Source organism: Carcharhinus amblyrhynchos, chromosome 10, assembly GCF_965287045.1.
Source record: "Carcharhinus amblyrhynchos chromosome 10, sCarAmb.v2.hapA, whole genome shotgun sequence".
NCBI lineage: Eukaryota > Metazoa > Chordata > Chondrichthyes > Carcharhiniformes > Carcharhinidae > Carcharhinus > Carcharhinus amblyrhynchos.
The window spans coordinates 76524473-76549903 of record NC_137333.1 but is presented as its reverse complement, the minus strand read 5'-3'; the positions used below and the strand labels follow the sequence as shown (position 1 = coordinate 76549903).

Genomic DNA, 25431 nt, shown 5'->3' with positions numbered 1-25431 from the left:
TGTGCTACCATTCTGCCATCTTTAATTTGTAAGCTATTTAAATTTAAGATATCCAAATAAAGCTTCAAAATAAATTCAGAAGAAAAATAATTGCACTCAGTTCAGTGAATCATCGTTTCTAAGAATGTTCATTCTGTGAAGATTTTTGATTTGCATAAAATATCTTCAATTTCATTATTTTAAATTTGTAAAGAGTTTTAGTTTTTTTGCAAACTGCCTATGACAGAAGTACAGGACCTCGCTCTCACTATTGCTATGTATGGCTTTTTCTTTGGCTCCAGTTCTCAGCAGTGATGGCATTGAGGTTAAAGTAAATAGCAGTCCCATAGCTTCAGTTGCTGGTGACACTATGTCTGCAAGCTGCAATATCCAGCACCTCTTTCTAATACTTCTCAGAATCTCCACAATGAGATGGTGAGTCTGAGGAAACAACATGGCAATCAATTATCTTTACACATGGAAGCAGCTCTTTTTTTCATTTTGTGCCATTTTTGAATAGTCCACAAGGGAATAATTACTTTTTTCTCCCTGGTAATGGTCGTCGAGGGTGTGTATTATGTAACAACATTTAAAAAAAAATTTAAGAATACAACTTTCCTCAAGTGGAAAGAAAACATATTTAGCCTTTGATCTGATTAAATGGTTCTCAGGGTATCTTTTTCCTTTTGGCTTTTTGCTTTGTGTGGGATCACAAACAATAGAAATGTCTTGCTCAAAATACACTAAAACATCTTGGGAATAAGCCTGTAAGATAAATTTGGGAATTATCTGATTAGATGTGAACTGTTGAATCCACTGAGCGAAAAAGATTGGCCTAATCTGTAGCTTTAAATAGAATTGCCATTCCGTGGCTAAATTGCCATAATTATGGGATGAGGTGATTCTAGTTTTGGTTGAGAATTATGAAGTGACTTGTAGTCCAATTAAACCGCAGGGTTTGCCTTGCTGAAAAGTAATTTTGGCTTTACATTAACATACATGTTGCCTGTAAAGTTGCTGCATGAAGCAGTTTAAAAGCAATTTACATTGCTGGAGAATTAAGCATGCACAAAGAGACATTTCACACAACTTTACAAGGCTGTGGTTAGTAAATGGGTATTCAGTGGAAGTGGAAGCATAAAGGGGAAAAATATCAAAGAGGATCATTTAAAGGAAACAAGTTAGAAGGGAGCAGAAAAAAGTTTGGCTTTAAGTCCCCAGGTGATCTTTAAACTTAAATGTATGTCAAAGAGCAAAGTTCTGTGTAAGTTGCAAGCGTTGTTGCACAGACCTTTGCTTTTTCTTACCTAACAGTAATTTTGATCCAAAAATATGAGTCAGAGTCAATATTCACATTGCTACAAGCAGTATTTGTGCAATTACGCCCATTCTAAGAGATAAAACAGATTATGGTTGCTGCATTTCGACTGTCCACCCAGAATAACTGAATCATAGGACTATATCTGGTCTGGTTCACTTCTGAAAATCTAATAATATTCCAATAGAGGCCAGTTGGGGTTGCCCACACCACCACCTGAAAAGTCGACGAGGGATCCATCCCTCCGATCACAGCAGCCCCACAGCCATTTAATGCCCTGAGGAGTGTTAATTGGCCAGAGATAATAGTCCCAACAGCCCATGGCGACCCCAGATTCTAAGTCCCAGAGTCCAGCACCAGGTAAGTGCAGAGTGCCCCACAGTGGGAAGTTGAGGCCAGGGAGAGTGGGTAGAGTGAGTTGGACATCTTGATGGAAAGGCTAGTTTGGGAGAAAACACGCACAGAGGAACAGACATTGGGGGGATATGTGAACCTTAAACAGCATGACCTGCAGGGCTTCCCCTTGCACCTGACTCCTTCTGCAAGCCTCAGATTTGGCCACTTAAAAGTTTCAGTTAGTGCGAGGGTGGACCCATGATAAAACTGCAAACAGGTGGTGGCTGGGTAGGAAGGCAGCTGGAAGACCACCTAAAGATTTTATGGGTCCCTGCCTACAGGTATGTAGATGGTTACCATGAAATTCTGCCCATGTAATCCCTTGGAATTATCCTATCACAGCATTCATCAAACAATGATAATGTGCTTTGTTTCTGGCACATAATTTAGTTGAAACTATAGTGCAAATGACAAATGTTTTCAGTTCAGTGGATTATTGGGTGGCATGGTGGCACAGCTCCAGGGACCTGGGTTCGATTCCTGGCTTGGATCACTGCCTGTGTGGAGTTTGCACATTTTCCCTGTGTCTGCATGGGTTTCCTCTGGGTGCTCCAGTTTCCACCCACAGTCCAAAGATGTGCGTATTAGGTTGATTGGACATGCTAAATTGACCCAAATGTCAGGGGGATTAGCAGGATATATATGTGAGGTTGCAAGAATAGGGCTGAATGGGATTGTGGTTGGTGCAGACTCGATGGGCCGAATGATCTCCTTCTGCACTGTAGGGATTCTATGATTATTGACACAGTGAAACAAGGGTGTCAGTGTCACTGAACTTCACAATTGTGGCAAGAATAGAGGAAGTCTGTGAAGCTTTACCCTATCTGATGTATTTGAGAAATTACATTAAAGATTTCTGTTCCTCTGCTTAAAGATTTTTTTTGCAAAATGATTATGCTGCAGATGTGGGCTATTTTAGAGACAACTGCCATTTTCAGTGAAAAACGTTGACACAAGCAAACTTTAGTTTTTATTCTGATAAGTCTTTGGAAGAAGGTCAGTGCAGTTCTGTAACTTCAGTTGATTTTACTTTTATGTCGACTTTGGTGAACTCTGACTAGACTCTTTAGGCTGGCAACTTTCCACACTACAAAATCTTTGCCTCACATTTCCACTGAATAAAAATATCAATTTTTGTTTCAGACAAACACAGTCCATTTGTAGAGCAACACACAGATGTTCCCAAAGTTGTGTACATGACGGAGGGGAAGAGGCTAATTATTCCATGTAGGGTCACAGCCCCAGATTTCACTGTCACTTTGAAAACGGTAGGTTGAATGGAGCATTTATATAGATTGCTAACAACCTGTAGCGCATCGCTGCTTCAAGCATTTATTTCATGAGTTGTTTTTCTGAATCCATAGTAATTGATGCTGTTAATGATAGGTTATTTACTAAACTGAATAAACAGCTCGTATTGGAAGAGTTCAGAACAAGTGTACAACCTGCTTCAGGCCAAATTGTCAACAAATATAACAGTTATAATAATGAAAAAAGCTGAAAATAATAACAAATTTTGCTCACTCATATGGTTGAATTCAGTTTTATATGCTAATCATGCTGGCCTACCAGTTTCTATTGAATTTAAATTCAGAAACTGCTTTTGCATGTTTTTTTTGAGTACTGCTTTGCCTTTACAACTTTTGAAATGCATGCTAAACCTGTGTACTGTTTGAAGAGTATTTATTATATAATTTGTGCAAGAAATGTATATGACTTTTATTATTAGTAAGCCCTGATTATTACAGTGCAAAAGGAGGCCATTCTACCCATCGTGTCTGCACTGGCTCTCCAAATGAGCATTTCACTTAGTGCCATTCTCCTGCCTTCTCCCATAACCCTGTATGTTGTTCCTTTTCAAATTACTGTCCAATTCCTTTTTGAATGCCCCAGTTGAACCTGCATCCACCAGACTGACTGGCAGTGCATTCTAGATCCTAACACTTTGCTGTCTGAAATGTTTGTTCTTATATTTCTTTTGCTTAATTTTGATTAATCTGAAAAATATTTTAATTTTGTTGCTACAAATATTCCCTCCAAGATTGAAAAAAACATTTTTTAGTGGAAAGTCTAGGTGCTGTGCACTGGTCATTGCACTTCCTCAATAGAACATTTTGTAACTTTTATCAGCTGTGGGCACACCTGCAGTGCTTGCAATTATAGACAGATAGGCTCATATAGTGAAACTGTCTGTCACAGTGAATTGCCAGAAATTTCAAGCATGGCATTGGGTTGAGCCATTGTAGCTCAAGGCTTTCTCCTCAGTCAGCCTTATTGAAATGCTCCTCCTAGCCTCCCTTCCTGTTAATCCCAAATTTCTATTGTTGTTTTTGCAATCTTCTCTTCATATGTCCACTAACCTTGACCTGTGATTCCTCTGCTGAGCTTGACTAAATCAGTGATCTGAGTGTTGTACTGGTGCCAAAAGGTCTTGGGTTCAAATTCTGGCAACATTTTCTGTATTATCTACAAACAGTATCATATCATGCAAGCTGGGGAGAAAGTCAGACAGTGCAGGCAGAGGGCATGCAGTGCTTGTTATACAGTGCAGCATTTTAAGCAGGGATCAGGGCCGCATTCAATGAACATTTCATGAATGTTGCTGCCTCTGTCCCTTTCCCAGCATCTACTACTGTTAGGGTCTAACTCAATTGTTTTTACTGCCACCTAAAACATTTAAAAAATTGCGTAATGGAAATATTAAAGAAAGTAAGTGGTGGTGGAGGCAAATTCGATAGGGTCTTTCAAGAGACTTCTGGATGAGTATATGGGACTTAATAGAATTGAGGGTTATAGGTAAGCCTAGTAGGTATGGATACCATCGGCGCCACTTGTGGGCCGAAGGGCCTGTTTGTGCTGTATTTTTTCTATCTTCAATGTTTCTAAGAAATCTGATTAAGAAACATGAAGAAGAAGGATTTATATAGTGTCTTATTGCATCCTTCAAACAGCTTAAAGTGCTTCTTGAACAGCAACTTGTTTTGAAATGTAGTACTGCTTTTGTGTAGGCAAAATCTTTATAATGAGCAAAGTAAGAATACTCAGTTAGGAATTGAGAAAAGAAATCATTAAATAAATGGAAAGGAAGAATGAAATGATATAAATTTGAAAAAAAGAAATTTGCATCTATCAATAAAAGTTGAAAGATTTTTATTTATCCAGTTATTTAGCCCTGACCATATTAAATAATGTTAAATTAAAAATATCTACACAAATCAATAATCTTAAATATTTCTAACCCATTCAGTTTGAGTAATTTCGGTACAATTATTATTTGAAACAAATTTGAACTTCAAGGTTAGCTGGGTTTATCGCGATCCAAGAATAATTACAATCTACTCTGCAAGTAACTTAAACTGCAGGATCTTGGAGTGTTCAAAAGTACATTTAATTGCACTGCCTTTTTGTAGGTGTAAATATGCATATATGTTTTCAAAGGATGTTATAGTCTGGGTAACAGGATAAAAATATTTCCCATTAAGCAGTATAATCGACAAGCAGGAGTTCCATATAATACCCAAGTTGGCAGCACAGAGCAGACAGTCAGTCTGTATCCTGTGTTGACAGGAAGTCAGTGAGATAGACCCAAAGTCACATTTATTACATCCTACTTGAGGCATCCCTCCTGTCCCACCCTGTAGAGTCCTTTACATGAGAAAAGTCTGTACAATCACATTTGTTTCATATTGTTTTTTTTTCCTTTTGCATCAAAGCACTTAGTTGGCACAATCTGATCAATGGGCCTTTTTATTTATTTATATATTTTTTACCCTTTTCTTCCCAAGAGAGCTACTCACTACAATGAAACTGCCTTCCGCTGAGAGGGTGGAATTCTCTGTGACGTCAACTTTTTAATAACTGCTTTTAATGCCAGTCCCTGGTCAGATAATAGAACTGGGACGACCATAACTTTTCCTCTTTTTGAGATGCTAGTTACAGTAGTGTAGCATTCCGTATAGAAGCAATTGACCAAGACATCAGAAAACCCTCACGTGAGCATTTTATTAGTGATAGGTGGAATACAGACATAAAGATTGTTTTGTGGAAGAAAGTGTGGTGTGCTGAAAAAGTGTGATCAGTAAAAGCTTGTTATAATTTAGGTTTACCATGTTTCGAAGCTGCTTATCACCAAAGTTAACTATGATAACTGAGGTCAACAGGTGCTCTTGAAAATTTATCTTTCTATTCGTCCCCTGACAAATTGATTCATTGTAGAATGAATTAACATTGTGTTTAGTGCTTAGTCTCCAGAGGAGAAAGTTGTTTGGCAGAATTTTGTCATGACACATGTAACTTAAAAAAAATTTAAATAGTGGCTATTTTAAAAATAAAATTCAAATGCCTCATGTTTAAAATAATTAGTTAGAAATATAGAAAAACTACAGTACAATACAGGCCTTTCGGCCCACAAAGTTGTGCCGAACATGTCCCTACCATAGAGATTACTAGGCTTACCCTTAACCCTCTATCTTATTAATTTCCATGTACTTATCTAAAAGTCTCTTAAAAGTCCCTGTCAAATCCGCCTCCACCACCGTTGCTGGCAGCCCATTCCATGCACCCACCACTCCATGCACCCACCACTCTCTGAGTGAAAAACTTACTCCTGACATCTCCTCTGTACCTACCCCCCAGCACCTTAAACCTGTGGCAACCATTTCAGTCCTTTGACTATCCATTTGATCAATACCCCTCAACATCTTATACATCTCTGTCAGGTCACTCCTCATCCTTCGTCTCTCCAAGGAGAAAAGGCTAAGCTCACTTAACCTATCCTCATAAGACATGCTCCCCAATCCAGGCAACATCCTTGTAAATCTCCTGTGCACCCTTTCCAAGGCATCCACATCCTTCCTGTAATGAGGCAGCCAGAACTGAGCACAGTACTCCAAGTGGGATCTGACCAAGGTCGAATATAGCTGCAACATTATCTCTCGACTCCTAAACTCAGTTCCTCGATTCCTGAAAGCCAGTACACCATACGCCTTCTTAACCACAGCTTCAGCCTGCGCAGCTGCTTTGAGTGTCCTATGAACTTGAACCCCAAGATCCTTCTAATCTTTCACACTGCCAAGAGTCCTATCATTAATATTATATTTTACCATCCTATTTAACCTGCCAAAATGAACCACTTCACACTTATACTTGTAGAATGATGTAGAATTTCAGACTAGCCTATTATGTTATAAGTCACATTAAAGGACACCAGAATCTCTGAATGCAATTTGTGGTGATTTAAGTAAAGCAAAATATCAACTCCCATAGTGTTAATTTAAACTTTGATTCCTGTCAATGGCAATCGAATGTACAATCATATGAGGAAAAGTCAAGGTCACGTTAACGCAGTGACCATTTTGGACATAACTAGGTCATAAACAACTAAAATTTCTCTGAATATTCAGAAACTGCTGTGGATTGAAAAATACTCTGCGTTTTCAGTGCTTCAAAGAAGAAAGTGACTGATCAACCTTTTTGCCTTTATTTGGATGAACCCATGGGAACCAAAAATTTAGCTGGATAAAATAGTGCATCACATTTATTAACATTGAAGGAGAAAAGATGAAAGATGAAAGCATAGTTAAGAATGGATAAAGTTGAATCATATGAAGGTATAATTTTAGGCACAGGAACTCTAAGTTTCAAAATTATACAATTGTACTTTGATATGTTTTTAAAAATCAGTGCCATAATAAAAGCATTAATCTTCTAGAAAATTAACATCTTTTAAGATTATATCAGAAGGAACAAACTGAGATGGAAGAGACGAGAGGAAAAAGTTGCAGAAAGGTTCTCTTCAGATAAATCTTTACCCTATGTGTGTTTTCTCAATGCTTAATAGTTTTTTTCAGAGTTACTATGTTCACTGTGGATAAATTCCATGTTGTGTTAGTAGACATCCAGAAGGCATAGACAGTTATTTAAATAAAAGTGCTAATTATCAGATGTAGTGTTCGAAATTATTGTTTTTGATTTTGTAGCAATTAATTAAATTTGAGGTAATATTTTAATCACTTTGCCCTAAATCATAGAAATGCTCACATCAATTTCTTCTCACCCTGAGTGAATTTAGTATAATGACAAAACTTCTGTCTTTTACTTTTAGAATTCCTTATCCTTTATTGTTGATGGAAAGGAGGTTATTTGGGACAGCAAACGAGGCTTTGTGATTCCCAAACCAACATACAGATTTATTGGCCTGCTGACATGCGAAACTAGAGTGAATGGAAAGACATTTCGTTCTATTTATTTAACACACAGACAGGGTTTGTAGCTGCATTTCCTTTCATTATTGCATTATTAATACTGGTCTGCGTATATTTATTCTGTTGTACTTTAGTAACCACTGACCACTTCTTTGCCACAAATGCCTGATCACAAATAATGACGTTAGTATGCTAGATATTTAGTGGTGATGTCCTAGAGCCACTTATGGTACAGAAGAAGGCCATTATGGCAATTGCATTTATGTCAGCTTTCCATGGAGCAATCCAGTCAGTTGCATTCCCCCACAGTAGTCCTGCAGTACTACAAAGTTTATTTTCTTCAAGTGCCTATTAATTTTCCTTTTTGAAATTTTGGATCATATCTGCTTCTATCATGCTTGTAGGTAGCGAGTCCCAGGTTGATACTACTCACTGCATAAAAAAGTTCTTCCTTCCAATCCCCCTGCATCTTGTTCCTGAAAACATAAATCTGTGTCCTCTAGGCTTTTTGCCATTGGCTAATAAAAATAGTTTTTCCTTTTTTATCTTTATCTAAACCTTTCACGAGCTTGTGCACCTTTATCAAATCTCCCCTCAATCTCCTTTGCTCCAAGAAGAACAGCTCAACTTCTCCAACCTACTCTTGTGCTAAAATGCCAAATCCCTGGAACCATTCTGTTAAGTCTCCTCTGTCGCCTCACATCTTTCCTAAAATGTGGTGACCAGAACTGGATACAAGACTCTAATTGCGGCTGAAACAGAGCTTTATTGAGGTTCCCACATAAACTTTGTACTTAGTGCCTCCCGGTATGAAGTCCAAGATCCCATAAGTTTATGCTAATCACTTTTTCATTATGTCCTGTCATCTTCAAAGATGATAGGACATGAACCCCATGTCCCTCAGTTCCTGCAGACTTTTTAGAACTGTTTTGGTTTCCTCCCACAGTCTGAAAGATGTGCTGATTAGGTGCATTGGCCATGCTTCCTCAGTGTACCTGAACAGGTACTGGAGTGTGGAGACTAGGTGATTTTCAGTCATCTCATTGCAGTGTTGATGTGACAGTAATAAATAAACTTAAAGCAAATTAAATCTGTATTGTCTCTACCTATCCGTTATGTGAAAATGCATCACCACACACTTTTCTGTATAAAATTCCACCTCCCGCTTGTCCTCTCTTACCTTGTCCTATTAGTATCATCCTCACTGTTTACTCCTCCTTCTCAAATTTGATATCAAATTTAGAAATGTTGTTCTATATTCCAGTATTCATACGGCATGAATACCACTCAAATCCTACATCTGAGTTTCTTGAAACATGTAAACATCTCTCCTCCTTTTTGTTATTTCTACCTTCCCTCTCTCTCCCCACTATATCAGGGTTCATGCCACTTGCTGGTTGGTAAGTTTTGACTCTTAGGCCAAGAATCAATGTAGGCACAAATCCCATTACGGTCAATAACTCTCCCAGCAAGGCAATGAGCCTGATTAACATCAATTTAAATGCATTTAATAACATACTTCTGGGATATCAGATGCTCTGCAGCAATCGAGTTGACCATGTTGGAGGCCAGTGTAACCCTTGGGTGGTCGGTGACATGGTACGGAATGCAATAGACGATGAATTGCCAATGAGGATGGATGAGGTGAGAGGAGATTCCCAGTGAGGATGGAAGGGAATTGGAGGTAGGGGGAGGGGGTCCCAATGTCCTTGGTGAGGGCAAGTGTGGGCCCATCTCTTAGCTTCTTAGCTTTAAGATTGGTGCGCCCTTCTCAATTTCTGTGCCAGCATCTTTAAGCCACATGCCCTCAAGAATGGCAGTGCAAAACATGCCCACCTCCACCCCACCACTGTTTATTCTTGTCATGCTTGCTGCCAACCAACCTGGCTGTTTCTTTCAGGAAAACGACACAGGTTTTCAGTTAGAACCTGACACTTACCCATTTTTTGGGAAATTTCCACCTTTACTTTCTGTTGTGCTGCTCGTGAATTTCATAGGAGAAGGTAGGATCAGACTAGGTGACTGGATCATTAAATTTCCCCTCCATCTCGGCCACTGAACCCCCAGTTTGCCCTCATTTCTAGGATGACACCCTCAAAGCTCTGATTAACTATCAGAAATCTGAAATCTAGGTCAGGCAACAGTCATGGAGAGAGAAGCAGAATTAATTTTTCAAGTCAAAGATCTTTCATGAGGACTGTTCAGTTCACTGGTATATTTTGTTTCAAAAATAAAACATAATCCTTGTCTGACCAATTTGATTGTATCTCGCATCACATTACTAGATTCAGAACCTCCTCGATCCTTGGTGCCAAAATGAAATTAATGTTGGAAAAGGTGAAATCCACATCCCCAAGATCAGTAGATCTCTGCCAGAATCTAACGGCTTGCTGGAAATCTATCCTGTTTTTGGTGCTGACCATATTCTTGGTTGACAAGTGTTCATCCTTACGAATGTTTCTATTTTGCAATTATTTTGTTTTAAACCATATTCGTTTTAAGCTAATCCTGTAGCAGCATCTTTTAATTGCTGCAAAACCATTTTAAGCCCAGACCATATAACTTGTAACTTTTAAAATAACTTGTTAGCTTACTGCTTACACGGAGTTGTTGTGAATTTCTGATGCTGACTTTTTTTAAATATAAATATGCCATCCTCATTGTGATCATCAACTTTCTGTCTCCCACCCTTCTACCAGTATCCAAGTCATGCATTATTTTACAAATACTCCTGTTAGGTTGCGTGAGTGTAACTAGCTGCTGGAATGTATGCAACTTCTTACGAGATAACTCACTCACTTATTGTCCCGCAGTCCATTTCCGTTAAGCAAAGCATCATAGATAAGAAATCTCCCCAGTCAGTTCTGAGTGCTTTTCCCTTAGATATGCAGTATTTATAAATTCTGATATATATATTTGAATGGAAAATTTGTGAGGTACACTTTGTTTAGATTCTAATTCCAACATGGACTAGTAAATATGCATTTTTCAGTTTGAGAGCTATGCAGTAGTTACTCTGAAAGAAAAGATAGCTCTCTGAATTTTGATTTGAAATAGAAATCTCAACATTTTTCAAGGATTGTGTCTACTTCCTTGAAATATTGTGCTTTAAAATGTGTAAGCTAATGACCTCATTTGACCTGATTGGGGAAGTGCACTGGTTTTGCTATCAGCATAAATCTCATTACTTATGGTTTTACAATGAATTCTTCTTTACTAATGTGTATTGAAGAAATGCTCCATAATAAGTGTGTGCGGCAGCCTCAATAGACTCAGCAAAACATTCTCCATTTTAAATATCCATTGGCTCGGATATTGTGGTTAGTGGCAATATGGTCTTGAAGGAAGGTACCCACAAAGCCAGTCTGTGAGGCATGGATTATACCTTTTCAAACATTAGTTTAATTGTGGCATCAATGACACAGGAACTTCAGATGATGTCGTTGAGCAGATTAAGCAGAGAATCACATTAAAGAACTTATAGTTTTGAATCATTTCACAAACAGCAAAATAAAGATTAGGATATACACTAGAATTAAGACAGAAGCTGAAATATCATAAATAAACTGAAAAAGTAATTTTATTGAAAAACCTCTCAAATTTTTTTATCATAATGGAGAAATTCGACATTTTACAAATATAGGGGGCAATTCTCCTAAAAGTGCTGAATTGACGAGAAAACTGGTCTAGATCACAACTGTTTTTTCAATGCAACTTCAGACTCGAATCTCCCTACACTGTGCAATGCAGAGATCACAATCGTGAATATCATTAAAAACCCGGGGGAGGTGGGGGCCTACTTGCACTGGAGTTTGACAGCTCCGGAACTCTGCGCAAGCACAGTGGATTCCATCTGTCAGTCTTCCCATTTGCTGACCAGCTTGATCACTGGCCAGCCCGGAACCCCCGCTGTGCTGCCCCTCCAACACCCCCCTCCCCATATTGGCCCTATTGTGGCCCCCATGACAATTCCTGGGCAGGCCCTGACCCCCCCCCTGTGCTGGAATGCCCTGATGTCCAGCCCCCTCCCTCCCCCCGCAGTGGGCAGTGCCATGGTGCCCAAGGGGCATGGGCGCTTTCCACCTTGGGCAGTGCCAGGGGCACAGACTGGCACTGCCAGGGTGCCCATGCCCATGGAGCACCACCCACTGTTGTCCGACCTCCTTGGGGGGGCCTCGATTGCCCCTGTTCACTCCGTGGGGCCTCCTGCTTGTTTCCCGAATGTGGAGAGCTACTCTAAACCCCGCCGGAGTGAAATTGTACTGGCAGGGTGGGAGTGCTATTGGGCTTGGTAAGTTCAGTGCTGGACCCGATAATCACATATAAAAATGGTTTTAAATCAATTACTTCTCTTCCTGCTGGTTTCCAGCACAGTCCCGACTGTGACTGTTCACTGGCTGTGGGAGATGTGCGAATCTCACGAAATGGCCAACACATGATTCTCCCGACCAGAAAATTTGTGGGTTGCAATGGGAGAATCGCCCCCATACAATCAGCCTTTAGGCCTAGAGAGATCATTGAGTATTAACATTTAAAACCTAGTTTCACCTCATTCAGCAAGATGTGATTCCTTTGGGAGGGTGGGTTTACAAATAGGTTAGACATTTTCTAAAAATATCAGTTTCAAACTGAAGAGTGCACACCAGCTTATGAATTATTTGGTTGGGGATGGAGGGTGGGGGGGGTGGGGGGGGGTGGTTGGTAGCATGGGTGAGAAGTAAAGGAAATGTACAAGGTTCAAGTGCATCACCAGCCACGCATTGAGAAGCCATATCAAATGGTACAGCAGCATCCTGCCCAATAACAGATTAACTGCATGCACATACATACACCCAATAATATACATATCAGTTATAAAGCAAAGAGCATATTCTTGGTATGGTCTGGTTTCTTTACACTTTCACAAGGCACTGTCAGAGGAGCAGAGTTACTGGAGGGAGGGGAAGGCAGGTTTGGGACTCTCTCTGCTGCTTTTGTTCTTTCTTCCAAAAATTTATCAAATTTACAAATACCTTGGTGTAACTTAATGTTACACCGTTAAGTGATTTCTATACTATCTTTGGAGGTTTGAACAATGCACAATGTGGAACATCAGGGAATCACTGACAGCAGTTTCTGGATTTCCACATTTAACTGTGCAGGTATGGACACCAAAAGTCTCTTGTCAATTTTATACTAGGAGATTTTCACAGTAACTTAATTGCAGTGTTAATGTAAGTCTAGTTTTGACTAATATGTGAACAAAAAAAAACTTGTGATAATAGTTTTGCTAGGGAGAGAAAGACCAATGGATGTAATTTGCAACAAAGAAGTGGTGCTGGGAGTGTTAGTATTCGGTGATGCAAGTGCTGCAGTTGATAATAGATAAATCTGCTATGAAAGAAAACTATTGCAGAACATAATTTAGTGTAAACATGCTGTATTTACTAGCTACTAGGGTAATTTGTATTCAGTTAATTTATAAAATAATACAAATAAAAATTGATTGATTATAGAACAATGTGAGGTGGTGCATACAGTACGCATGGTATCCTGATCTGAGTTTTCTTACAATACTAATATTCTTTTATTATTGTTGAAATATAGTTGATGGCATCAACAAGGTACAGCTTAATGTGACCAATCCAGTCAAAATGCTGAGTGGAAAAACACTTGCTCTCAAGTGCACAGTGACAGCAAAACTGAATTCAAGGGTTGAGATTCTTTGGGATTTCCCTGGCAAAGTAAGTACCTTAAGCAGGATATATACTTCAAAGACATTGAAAGACTCAAAGTTCTGTTGATAACTCAGCTTTTGTTTCTGGATCTCTCTCTTGCCCTTCAGAATAACCGGGAAATGTTGAAAAATGTCACACTTTAAGATCAAAAGTATGAATGAATAATTTAGCTTGGCAGAGAGCCAGGAAACTGAAAAGCTATTGCACAGCCTTTAATTTTACTTTTTTACATCTTTGCATAGTGACATTCACCTTTTGTTTTAAATCACAAAATAATACAAAAGTAACAGAGTGCTGAATAAAATAAAATTAAATGAATTTAAGCAGAGAATCGTACAAAACAATCTTTGCATGTTTCTGGGTAAACTATAAATACAATTACATTCAATTTATGGAAAAGTATCAGTTATAGGATCATAGAATCCCTACAGTGCAGAAGGAGGCCATTCAGCCCATCGAATCTGCACCTAGGCCTTATCCCTGTAATCCCACATATTTACCCTGCAAATCTCTCTAACCTACACATCCTGGGACATTAAGGGACATTAATTTAGCAAGGCTAATGCACCTAACCCACACATCTTTGGACTGTGGGAGGAAACCGGAGCACCCAGAGGAAACCTACACAGACATGGGGAGAATGTGCAAACTCTACACAGACAGTAACCCAAGCTGCGAATCGAACCCTTGTCTCTGGAGTTGTGAGGCAGCAGTGCTAATCATTGTGCCACCTGTTAAAAATGAATTATTTTTGAAGTACATATTGAATTCACCCTCCACACCCTCAAATACACAGAATCATTAAAGGAAATACATGTATCGGATAAACATTTTAAAATTTCATTCTTTTGGAACTACTCCACTGCAAAGATCTAATCACTTGCAGGAAATCTACCATATTTTAGCTATCAGACTATTATTTTGTAATGTAGTGATTTTAGAGACTACAATTTTTTCAGCACGTTCATAAAAGAAACTGTCGGGTATACATACTCCCACATTGGATGTATTTTGGGAAATTATCGCAATGTCATTCATCACGTCTTCGTATCTAAAATGTCAGAAAGAAAATACTTTTGATATGATAATGAGGAAATTCTCATCATATTTCTTGAGTGAAAAAATTGTATAATGACTACTCACCATTGTAAATAACTTGTCTTGCTGTCAGGAAAGCAGACATAGTTTTAAGTGATCTATATTTATATTGTTAAATATTACACACAAGGTATATATTTAAGTAGGTTTTATTTCGTGGTTCTGTGTAAAAAATGGTAGATGCATGATAAACATAGGTGTTTGCATCTGGAGTTTCTGATTTAAATTAAAATTGTGTTTCTATTGTGCTGGAAGCATCAACGGTATGAAAAGTAAAGAAGCTTGGAGAGGAAAAATGTTGTCTAGCAACCAGGAGCACCTTTAGGATAGGAAGGCTTTTTGTGAGTGTGTTTAATTACATTCATAGCAATTGGTGAGAGGAAGCTCAAGGATGAGCAGCTCTTAGTTTTGTTAGAAGAAAAGCCATACAATGGAGCAATGGTTAAGAAAACCAGTGCCAGAATTTGAAAGAAAAGCTAGTTAAGGAAACCAAAGAAATAAGCAAATGTTTCCAGGAAGCCTGAAGTTAAAAAAAAGGAAACTAGAACTAGAACAGAGTACTGTTCAGTGAAGACAGACAGTGCTCAGAAGGAACTGGCTAGTGAGAAGCCAGAAAGATATATGAAGTGGTTCTAAGGTTTGTGATTTCTTACTGCACTTTGTGAGATGTTAGTTGAAATAATTATGGAAACAGGTGGCTGGATCTCAGAGTTTGTGTAAAAGCATTCAAGACAAAGAAACCCTGGATAGAGAACTGGCAAACTTGGAAGTGGATCTTTGTTAAAACAGTGGAGAGGAAGCTTTGATTGAAAGGATAAGTGGAAAACCTGGAGATGTATTCTTGATGAAAACAACTAATGGAAAGCATTATTATGATATAAATTATGTCTTTTTAAGAGTGGAGCTTGGAAACACTCATGTGACAATCTTGTGGAGGGGAGTTTGAGGATCATTGCACAAAAGATCAGTTGAGTGGCATCTGCTATTTGGTTTCAGAGAGGAGTGTTATCCTTGAAATCTGTGTACATTTCTGAAAATAAGGGGGCCGGTGTGAAGGAGTATTGTATTATAATCAAACTTTTCATGTTCAATTTTTTTTTGTTAAAAATAATTTGGCATTCCTGTGACTCTGTTCCTTCTTGTTTTCTAAAAAAAGTAAAACGTCATCGTCTTCTGAGCCTGGATTCCATTCTGGGACTTTCTAATCTAGCAGTAACACATGCAGGGATTGTAACATGGTGTACTGCGTTTAAAACGTGCTACAAGAAACATTTTGCTTATTTTGTTTTCATTTTAGGAACTTGGTTGTGTGCAAGTCATCACAGCAGCAGCCTAATCTGAAATTCATATTTCCCTCCTCCCTTCCTGTTGAAATTAATGTGAAGAACATTATGAATTGCTTCACAGGAAGAGTGTATTGTGTGCACTATACCCACTGAATGTAACAAATTACATTTCATGTGCTGTCGCAAAATGAATAGTACATTAACTATATTTACTTAAACAAACAAAATCTACACCAAAACAAAAGCAAATCCTATGCTACATGAATTTTAAAAGAAAATATTCATGTATAGTAATGAAAACATATGATGTATTGGTTCCCTGCAGTGCTACAGTCTCTTGCCCTCGGTTATAGATATGACTAGAACGTTCTCTTTAAAGTGCAATTACCTGAAGGAAAATTGATGTTCATTGCTTTTATGAATGATGTGACCCAGGCTGATGAGTTGCAAGCAACATTCGCATCACACAAGTGCCAGACAATGACCATCTTCAACAAGAAAGAATCTAATCACCTCCCTTTGATATTCAGTGGCATTACCATAACTGAAACTTAATTGAACCTGCCACATAGATATGGTAACTACAAGAGTAGGCCAACGGCTGGGAATTGTGCAGTGTGTAACTTGCCTTCTGACTCCTCAGTGCCCCTCGACAATCCAAGAGGCACAAAACAGAATGGCATTGGAATTCTCTCTAGTTATTTTGATGCATGCAACTCCAAAAATACCCAAGAAGCTTAACACCATTCAAAATAAAGCCGACCACATGATTGGCATCCCACCCACCATCTTCCAATCACTGTCTCCACCAATGGTGCGTAGTGGCAGCAGTGTATATCATCTATAAAATGCATTGGAGCAACTCGCCGTGACTCCAAACCTGTGAGCTGTATCCCCTAGTTCCGTGGGAATGCCACCACTTGCAATTTCCCCTCAAAGTCATCAACTATCCTGATTTGGAACTATGTTGCCATTTTTTATTGTCCTTTCATTGAAGGGAGTTTTAAAGGAACTCCCTTCAAAAAGTCTACACCACATGGACTGGAACAATTCAAAAAGGTGGCCTGCCATGGCCTTCAGTGGTTATTAGGGATGGTTAATAACTGCTGATATTGCCTGTGACACACATCCTATGAAAGAAAATTATTTCAAAAATTGCTTTATCTCACTTAATGGCTCGCTTCACAAATGTGTTGCAAAATGTAACACCAAGCCATACATAGAATCCCTACAGTGCAGAAGGAGGCCATTTGGCCTATTAAGTCTGCACCGACAATAAACTCAACCAGACCATATCCCCATAACCTCACAAATGTACCCTGCTGATCCCCCTGAGACTAAGGGCAACTTAGCATGGCCAATCAACCTAACCCACACATCTTTGGACTGTGGGAGGAAACCAGAGCACCTAGTGGAAACCCACACAGACACGGGGAGAACATGGAAACTCCAGACAGAGAGTCATCCAAGGCCAGAATTGAACCCAGGTCCTTGGTGCTGTGAGGCAGTAATACTAACCATTGTGCCACCGTGCTGCCCATCTGATCTCTGGATCATGTTCAATTATCTGACCTAATTTATACAGGCATGAATGGAGAATTAATGTTAGAACTAGCCTCAATCGCACAGCTGGGTCGTGAAAAGCCTTTTTTCCAGCTGCTGAACCCTAAATAGTCAACATTGCTAGAAAGCACAGTGTGGTTGAGAAATTGGGCCAGCATTTATTTGCCTGGCCCCATTGGCATTGTCATTAAAGTTGATGATCCATCACTGAAATTACAAGCCAGTTATATATAATCTGAATTGCTTCTGTCTATTCCAGGGAAACAGAAGCCCATCTATAACAAATAGAATTGACCAGACAGACCGTAGAATAAATACATTTTACAGCATTCTTGTTATTGACAAAATGCTCATATCTGACAAAGGGAACTACATATGTCAGGTGAAAAGCGGGGAAGCTGTGAAAAAAAGGAAAACAACAGTCAAAGTTTATGGTAAGAAATAGTGAAAATGAAATCAATATTCAAAGTTAACGTGTTCATTTATCATACTTATCCTAGAGATCTCTCCTTTACGCTATGCTTTCCCAAAAACGTTATGTAGGCCAGAAAACTTGACACCTGAATTTGTGTTCTGTATATTAGAGCTCCAATTCAAGGGAGTTTTTGAAAGAAACACTTCCATTTCCTGATTTCAAATGAATTTCAGAGCTTAGTCAGGTTAGATTTACATTGCTCTGAGTACATCATATTCTTCCAAATCAACTTTTCCTACCATTCTCTGAACTTGATTAGAATAATCTTAATTTCATAGTCAATGAGAAAAAGTTTCATCAAAATTAATGGATGGGAAATTCTATGGGTGGGATTTTCCAGCCCCTCCCACCAGTGGGATTGTCTGGTCCCGCTAAGTTGACCCCTCATGGCACATTCCCCAGCATTGAGGTAGGCGAGCCATGCAAAAGCCCATAGACTCCGGTGGGACTGGAAGATCCCACCGGCAGCTTATAACTCACTGCATCGGCACAGGAAAACATGCTACAGGGTGTGGGGGCTGTCCAGAAAATCCTGACTATCGGTCTCCTGAGCAGGAAATCCCGGCATCTGCTCCTTATTGGCATGGATTTCTAAAACCTGCTAGAAGAAATTATGAACAATAATGTTAAGAAAATAATTTAAAATTAAACACTGACAAAGTTCATTGTAGCAGTTGAATAGAAGCAGAGATTTTTAAAATCTTTTTAATAATGCCATTCATATTGTTAAAATATCTCACAGTACTTCGCAACTAATTAATTACTTATGACATGTAATAACTATGTTTTGTAGGTAAATAAACAACCAATTTGCAAACCACTAGGTCTCACAAATAGCTATCAAACAAATGACTAATTAATCTCTTTTGATTTATAAAAGGTAAAATCACATAGTCCCAGATGACCATAGACTGTTCTCCCCTTTGAGTGGGAGAGCTGATTGGTGGTGTGTTAACCTGAGGAGCACCACAAGTTTGAGAAGCTACCAGTTGAGGGATAAATGTTGACCAATGCAAGAGTAAAAACATCCACCTCTCCTTTAAATAGTATCATGCAGTTGTAACACTGTCTAAACTAATATATAGCATCTTAGATTAATGTCATAAAGTCATTACAACACAACCAAAAGTTTGACACCTCTCACAGTGCAGCACTTGCTCAATAGTAAGTTGCTTTTTTAGGCACTCTGTTTTCTAGTAAGAAGAGTTTAAAATATAAGAAGTGCTGGAGAACTAGTCATTGTATGTCATGTATATATACTTTAATACAATTTGTAACATCCCATCTGATCAACATTTTAAATGTATTTAAAAAGATAGTCTTTATAATATTGGGATAGACAATAATCACCCATGTAACCTTTTCCCAATCAACCATTATTTTAAAAGTCTGTTAACTTGACACAGCTACATGATTCTAATTTGTGTTTTGAAAAAACAAAAGCAAATTCTCAGATGTTCCTCAACATTTATAAATATTTTACTGATATCATTTGTATACACACACAAACTGAGAATTTTAATTTTAAATTGGATTGCACCAGAAGTTTTCATCAATCTACTTTACCTGCATTTCATAACTTAATATGGATGAATCATCATCCCATATCATAAATCACATATAAACAATCCCTAAAAAGATGTTAATATCACTAAAAATGTTGCTTTCCTCACATTTTCTATCCCTAACAGAGAAACCATTTATTAATGCCAGATGTCGGAAATCATGTATTGTTGATGTACTTGCTGGGCAGGCAGCCTATCGTTTTCCAATAAAAGTCAAAGCATTTCCACCACCAGAGGTTTTCTGGTAAGTTTAAAATTAATCTGCTATGACTTGGAAACTGACCACAAGAAATAGTGCCTAAAAAGCTTTGTCTTTACATGACTTCACAATTTAGTCAGGACACAGGTCAGAAAATTGTATGCAAGTAAGAATTGAAGATTTGTAATTCACAAAGAATGAAATGTATTCAGCGGTTTGCAACGTAAGTTACTCCTGCCAGGCGTGGGTATGAAATTTCGAACAGATAATTGTAGGCTCAATGTTTAGCTTTCTTTTTTTGGGTTACAGTTCAGAGTATCTAAGGTGGAATGACAACATGTACTTTTGCACACATGTTGTGGCCAAGAGCTATTGAATAGACTCCAATGTTCTTTCCATTATTTGGCTGACCAGTAATCTCTCCAGCTTACCATTGACACGTGTTGAAAGGATTCACAGTTTGATACTCTACCTATTTGGCCAGGTTAAGAATGCACCTTCCTTAACCATTAAATTCTGGGGTAGGACTTGGACCCAGAGTCCGGTTAAGAGACAGGGACACTATCCAATGTGTCACAAGACTATCTTGCATCTTTGTTTTACTGACCACTGACCCCACCCCTCCACCCACCAGACCGCCTTGCTTCTTTGTTTTACTGACCCCCCCCCCCCCCCACCAGAGAATGATTTGACCCGCCTCCCTTCCCCTTCCTCACCACAGATCTGAGTTAGAGTGCCATTTGAAGCTCTGAACTTACGTCTTCAGAAGCTGGAAAAAAACATTTACCAAGCATGTCTATTTCGCACTGAATCTGGACAGGCGAACGCAATGGTAAAGGGGGAAGTGCTGGTAAATGGTGTTGAGGTCTTCATCGACGATGATGGACGAACAAATAAATGAACTGGTGTCGATGATGATGTTGAGATTAGCGCTTGATTTGGATTAAAGTAAGGGAGAGTTGCACAGCGTCAGCCTCACTCTCTCTTCCCAATTCCCATCTGGATCCAGTGGCAGGATAAGAGTCGAGACAGCTGGAGGTAGGACTGGGCGCAGTGGATGACCAGGGAGTCTTTGTGTCTTGCCCTGCTCTTTGTGTTCCACGATGCTTGCAGAGACCACCTTCTTGACCTTCCATCAGTCTCATCTGCTCAATCCGCCGGAGTCTGTCTTTCCATGCTGGGATAGACATCTCCGTGTCTCACCGAGGGTTGAGACCTGTCAGCTACCCTCACCTGGTTTAGCTGGCTTGTCAAAACCGTTGCCAGCTGTGTGACCGCTGTCGTATGCAAACAGCTATGGGGAGCCACAGGTGAGAGCTGAATGCCAGCTGGGGACCAAAGGTGGACAAACTGCCTTGAAAAGGACACAACAGCGGTACTACCTCTCCCTGACGCCCCATACATCTCTACAAGAGGAAGGACAATCGGCAAGTATGCGACAACCATGAGGAATCTCGCTGAACTCCATCGCAGGAAAAACCCTCGCAAGAATCCTGCTAAATTTTCTGGTCGCTCCTCTGGAGCTGGCCTGCTCCCAGAGTCACAGTGTAGCTTCCACAAAGGTTGTGGAACTATTGACATGATTTTTGCCACACGCCAACTTCAGGAGAAGTGTCAGGAGCAGAATCACGAGTCTACACAACCTTTGTTGACCTCGTGAAAGCTTTTGACACTGTCAGCCGATAAAGCCTGTGGAGGATCATGTCAAAGTTCGCTGCCCCCCCAAATTCATTCAGATGGTATGCCAGTTCCATGATGGCCAGAGTACTGGACGGTGGAGAATCCTCTAAGGCATTCCCAGTCACCAATGGCGTCAAACAGGGCTGTGTGCTCGCACTCACACTGTTCAGCATGATGTTTACTGCCATGCTGAATGATGCTTTCCAGAACAGTGTTGCTGGAATCAGCCTCAAGTACAGAGTGGATGGGAAGCTCTTCAATCTGAAGAGATTCAAACTATTACCAAAATGAAGGAGACTGTTCTGAGAGACTTCCTCTTTGCCGATGATTGCGTCCTGTATACTGGCTCAGAATGTGGAAATGCCAGCGTTGGACTGGGGTAAACGCAGTAAGAAGTCTCACAACACCAGGTTAAAGTCCAACCAATTGGACTTTAACCTGGTGTTGTGAGACGTCTTACTGGCTCAGAGCCAGAGATGCAAGTCAGTATGGACAAATTTTCCACGGCTTGTGACAACTTTGGACTCACCATCAACATTAAAAAGACTGAAGTTATGCACCAGCCTGCTCCTTATGCACCGTACACAGAACCCGTAATCACAAGCAAAGGGCAGAAACTACAGGCTGTGGCAACACCCTCTCCTGAGCAGTGATTATTGATACAGAAGTTAACTGCAGAATAGCAAAGGCAAGTTCTGCTTTCGGTAGACTACGCTCCACTGTATAGAAACATCGAGGATTCAGCCCAGCAACAAAACTGAAGGTCTACAGCACCATGGTACTCACTACCCTCCTGTATGCCTGTGAAATGTGGACTGTGTATCAAAGGCATGCAAGACAGCGCAATCATTTCCATATGACTTGTCTTCACAGAATATTAGATGGCAAGACAAAATATCAGACACTGAAGTTCTCTCCAGAGCAAGTCTACCATCAGTCCACACACTATTGATGAGAGCACAGATCCGGTAGGTAGGTCATGTCATCCGTTTGCTGGATGAGCACATACCCAAGCAGCTCCTTTCTGGGGAACTTTTGCTGGAAGACGCTCTCATGGAGGGTAGAAGAAACGTTACAAAGACACACTCAAGGCCTCGCTGAAGTCGCTTGTCATAGACATGACTACCTGGGAAACGCTGGCACAAAACTGCACTACCTGGCGCTGCCTCATCCACCTTACGAAGCAAGGTGTATTGCTGAAGCACAACTTAAGCATGTGCTGCGCAAGTCCAGAGCCACCAGCGTAACAACTACAGTGCCTACACAAGTCTGCCCAATATGTGCCAGGACATTCATGCCCGAATTGGCCTGATCAGTCATCTTCGGATACACCGCATCCAGCCTCAAAATGACTCATGGTGTCGAGATCTTCATCGACGACGATGGACGAATGAACTGCTTTACAATTTTGAATCATTATTGAGGATACACAAATAAGTGTTTGAGGAAGTGATACAGAATGGTGAGGAACGTAATCTTAGACCACTAAATGCACTTTAAGGGCCAATTTTACCATTGCGTCGCACCCGAAAACGGGCATGAAAACTTGGTAAAGTTGGGTAATTACTGGAAAATGAATTTGCATGCATTTAAATTCAATTAATGAGCTGCCTGCCCAACTTTACCAGCACTTCCTCCTTTACTATTGTGTTCGTCCGTCCACGTTCAATGCGAAACAGACATGCTTGGCAAAGGTTTTTTTTGGACACTCCAGCTCCTGAAGAGATAAGTTCAGAGCTTCCAAAGGCATTCTAACTCAGATCTGTGGTGAGGAAGGGGGAGGGAGGCGGGTCAAATCATTCTCTGGTGGCGGAAGAGGGAAGAGGCAGGCCCGATCACTCTGGAGAAGGCCAGATAGCTCTCTGATGGCAGTGGCGGTTGGAGGGGGTGGGGGGGGGGCGGCGGGTTGGGGCAGATGGTTTTCTTGAGCGGGGGAGAGGAAGGAGACCAGATTGTTCTCTGGTCGGGGGAGGGAGGCGGGTCAGATGTATCCATGGTGGAGGGGGAAGTGGTGGGGGGGTGGTGGGGGAAGAAGGAGGGACACCCGATCGCTCTCTGGTGGGGGGCGGAGGAGGGAGGCCCCATCATTTTCTGCTGGGGGGGAGGGAGGCCAGATGTATCTCTGGTGACGCGGGTGGGGGACAGGGGCAGTCTGCTGCCCCTCTGTGGGCGATTAATGGGGGGGCAGGGGAGGACTGGTGCCACTCTGCAGGTGATCGGTGGGAAGGAAGGGGGGCCGAGGGTCACGATCAGTCTGGGTAGCAGGGAGAGGTGGGTGGATAAGGGGGACTGTTATGTTAAATATTACTTATGGGTGCCTGAACCTGGACTGAAAAGTGATTTTCTCCCAGAATGTGCTGTAAGAGGCTTTTCATTGCAGAAAAGATATGTTTCCTTTGGATCCACTGGGATCTTCCTTTTTAGTTCATCTGGAATCCGAGTTCATCAGCAAAAGATAAATATCAAACAGATTTCAACAATAAAACAATTACATTGGGCACGATTTTACCACTTGATTCTAAGTGTTGAATCTGGGTGCATTTCGATTCGACTTGGAAAACTGTTCCCAGGCGCCTCCATAAGCACTTAGCCTAAAAAAAAATGAGTCTGAATTGCGCTGTGGGCGGGTCTTATTGCGCCCGAAATGCTGTTGTGGGGTGGGGTGATATCTGTAGGGGCCATTTCTTCCACTTTTTGATGTAACAGGGGCGCGTTTTTCAAATATTTTCCTACTGCGCAAGCGCAGTTGAAGGCTCCAACCAGAGCAGCAGCATTTCGGGTGCAATAAGCCCCACCCACAGCACGATTCAGACCTGCCATTTTTTTTCAGGCTGAGTGCATATGGGGCACTTTTCTGAGAGCAGCTTTCGAAGATGGCTCTAAATTGTGCCCAGATTTGACACTTAGAATCAAAATGGTAAAATCGGGCCTGAAATAATTCTTTTATTGTTGAAATCTGCTTGATATTTATATTTTGCAGATGAGCTAGGATTGCAGATGGACTGAAAAAGAAGTCTGCTGTATTCCCAGTGGATCTATTGGAAATATGTTTTTTCTGCAATGAAAGGCCTCTTACAGCACATTCTGGGAGAAAATCACTTTTCAGCCCAGGCTCAGGCACCCATAAGTAATATTTAAATAAGGTGATCTCACCCTGACTCCATGTGGCAGTTAGTAGGAGTGCTCCACTGGGCCGACCAAGAAACTTAACCTCCCTAATCCTGGATTCCCACTTTTCCAGCCATGGTGTCTCCTGCTCCCGAAATCTAATTCCTGTCAAGCAGCCAGCAATGACACTCAGATGAATTGTGTAGATGAAAACTATGAGTTAAAATCCTTCTTCATTTCATGCTGTAAAGATTCAGAGAATTTGTCAGCCCCCTCCCCCAGACTGAAGACTCCTGTTGCAAATTAAAATCTGCCCTAGTGACTCATCTCAGAGAAAGAGTTATAAAGGATTTGTCGTTCTTCATATTTGTATTTTAAATCACATTTGTGGAGTTCAGAAACTCCTGTTGCTGTCTACCCCATCTATAATGGCACTAGATTTAAAGAGGAAGGAAGACTATGATATCAGTGTTCCATCTCCATGTAATAGAAAGATGAGCTTTTAGGAGGCTTTTAAAAATAGGGAGAAATATAGCAAAGTGGAGTGCAAAATTACGCTGAAGAAGTGACAAGCCAAATGAATTGCCCATCCATAGGTTTACCTCAATTTCCATAAGACGATAAGGATAGAATAGGAGAAGAAATAGGCTTTTTGGCCCTTCCCTTTGAGCCTTGTCCCCCATCCATAAATTCATGGCCTCAACTCCACTTTCTCACCCTATCCCTGTTGCAATATTGCTTTGTAGTGCATGTAGTTTAACATATTGATTAACATACTGCTGAATATGTGACTGGCTTGGTATACATTATCACGGAAATTATGCAAAGTGACATGTAGGCAGAA

At 40.3% G+C, this 25431-nt stretch overlaps 1 protein-coding gene across 1 annotated transcript in view; it reads left to right on the top strand.

Moving 5' to 3' along the window:
- The window catches only part of flt1 (fms related receptor tyrosine kinase 1), a 203900-nt gene that overhangs the window by 51005 nt on the left and 127464 nt on the right, over nt 1–25431 (top strand). The window contains exons 4-8 of the mRNA XM_080197406.1: nt 2837–2961; nt 7797–7956; nt 13483–13619; nt 17820–17994; nt 19727–19844. Of these exons, the coding sequence (XP_080053532.1) occupies nt 2837–2961; nt 7797–7956; nt 13483–13619; nt 17820–17994; nt 19727–19844 (715 nt within the window). The remainder of the gene's footprint in view (nt 1–2836; nt 2962–7796; nt 7957–13482; nt 13620–17819; nt 17995–19726; nt 19845–25431) is intronic.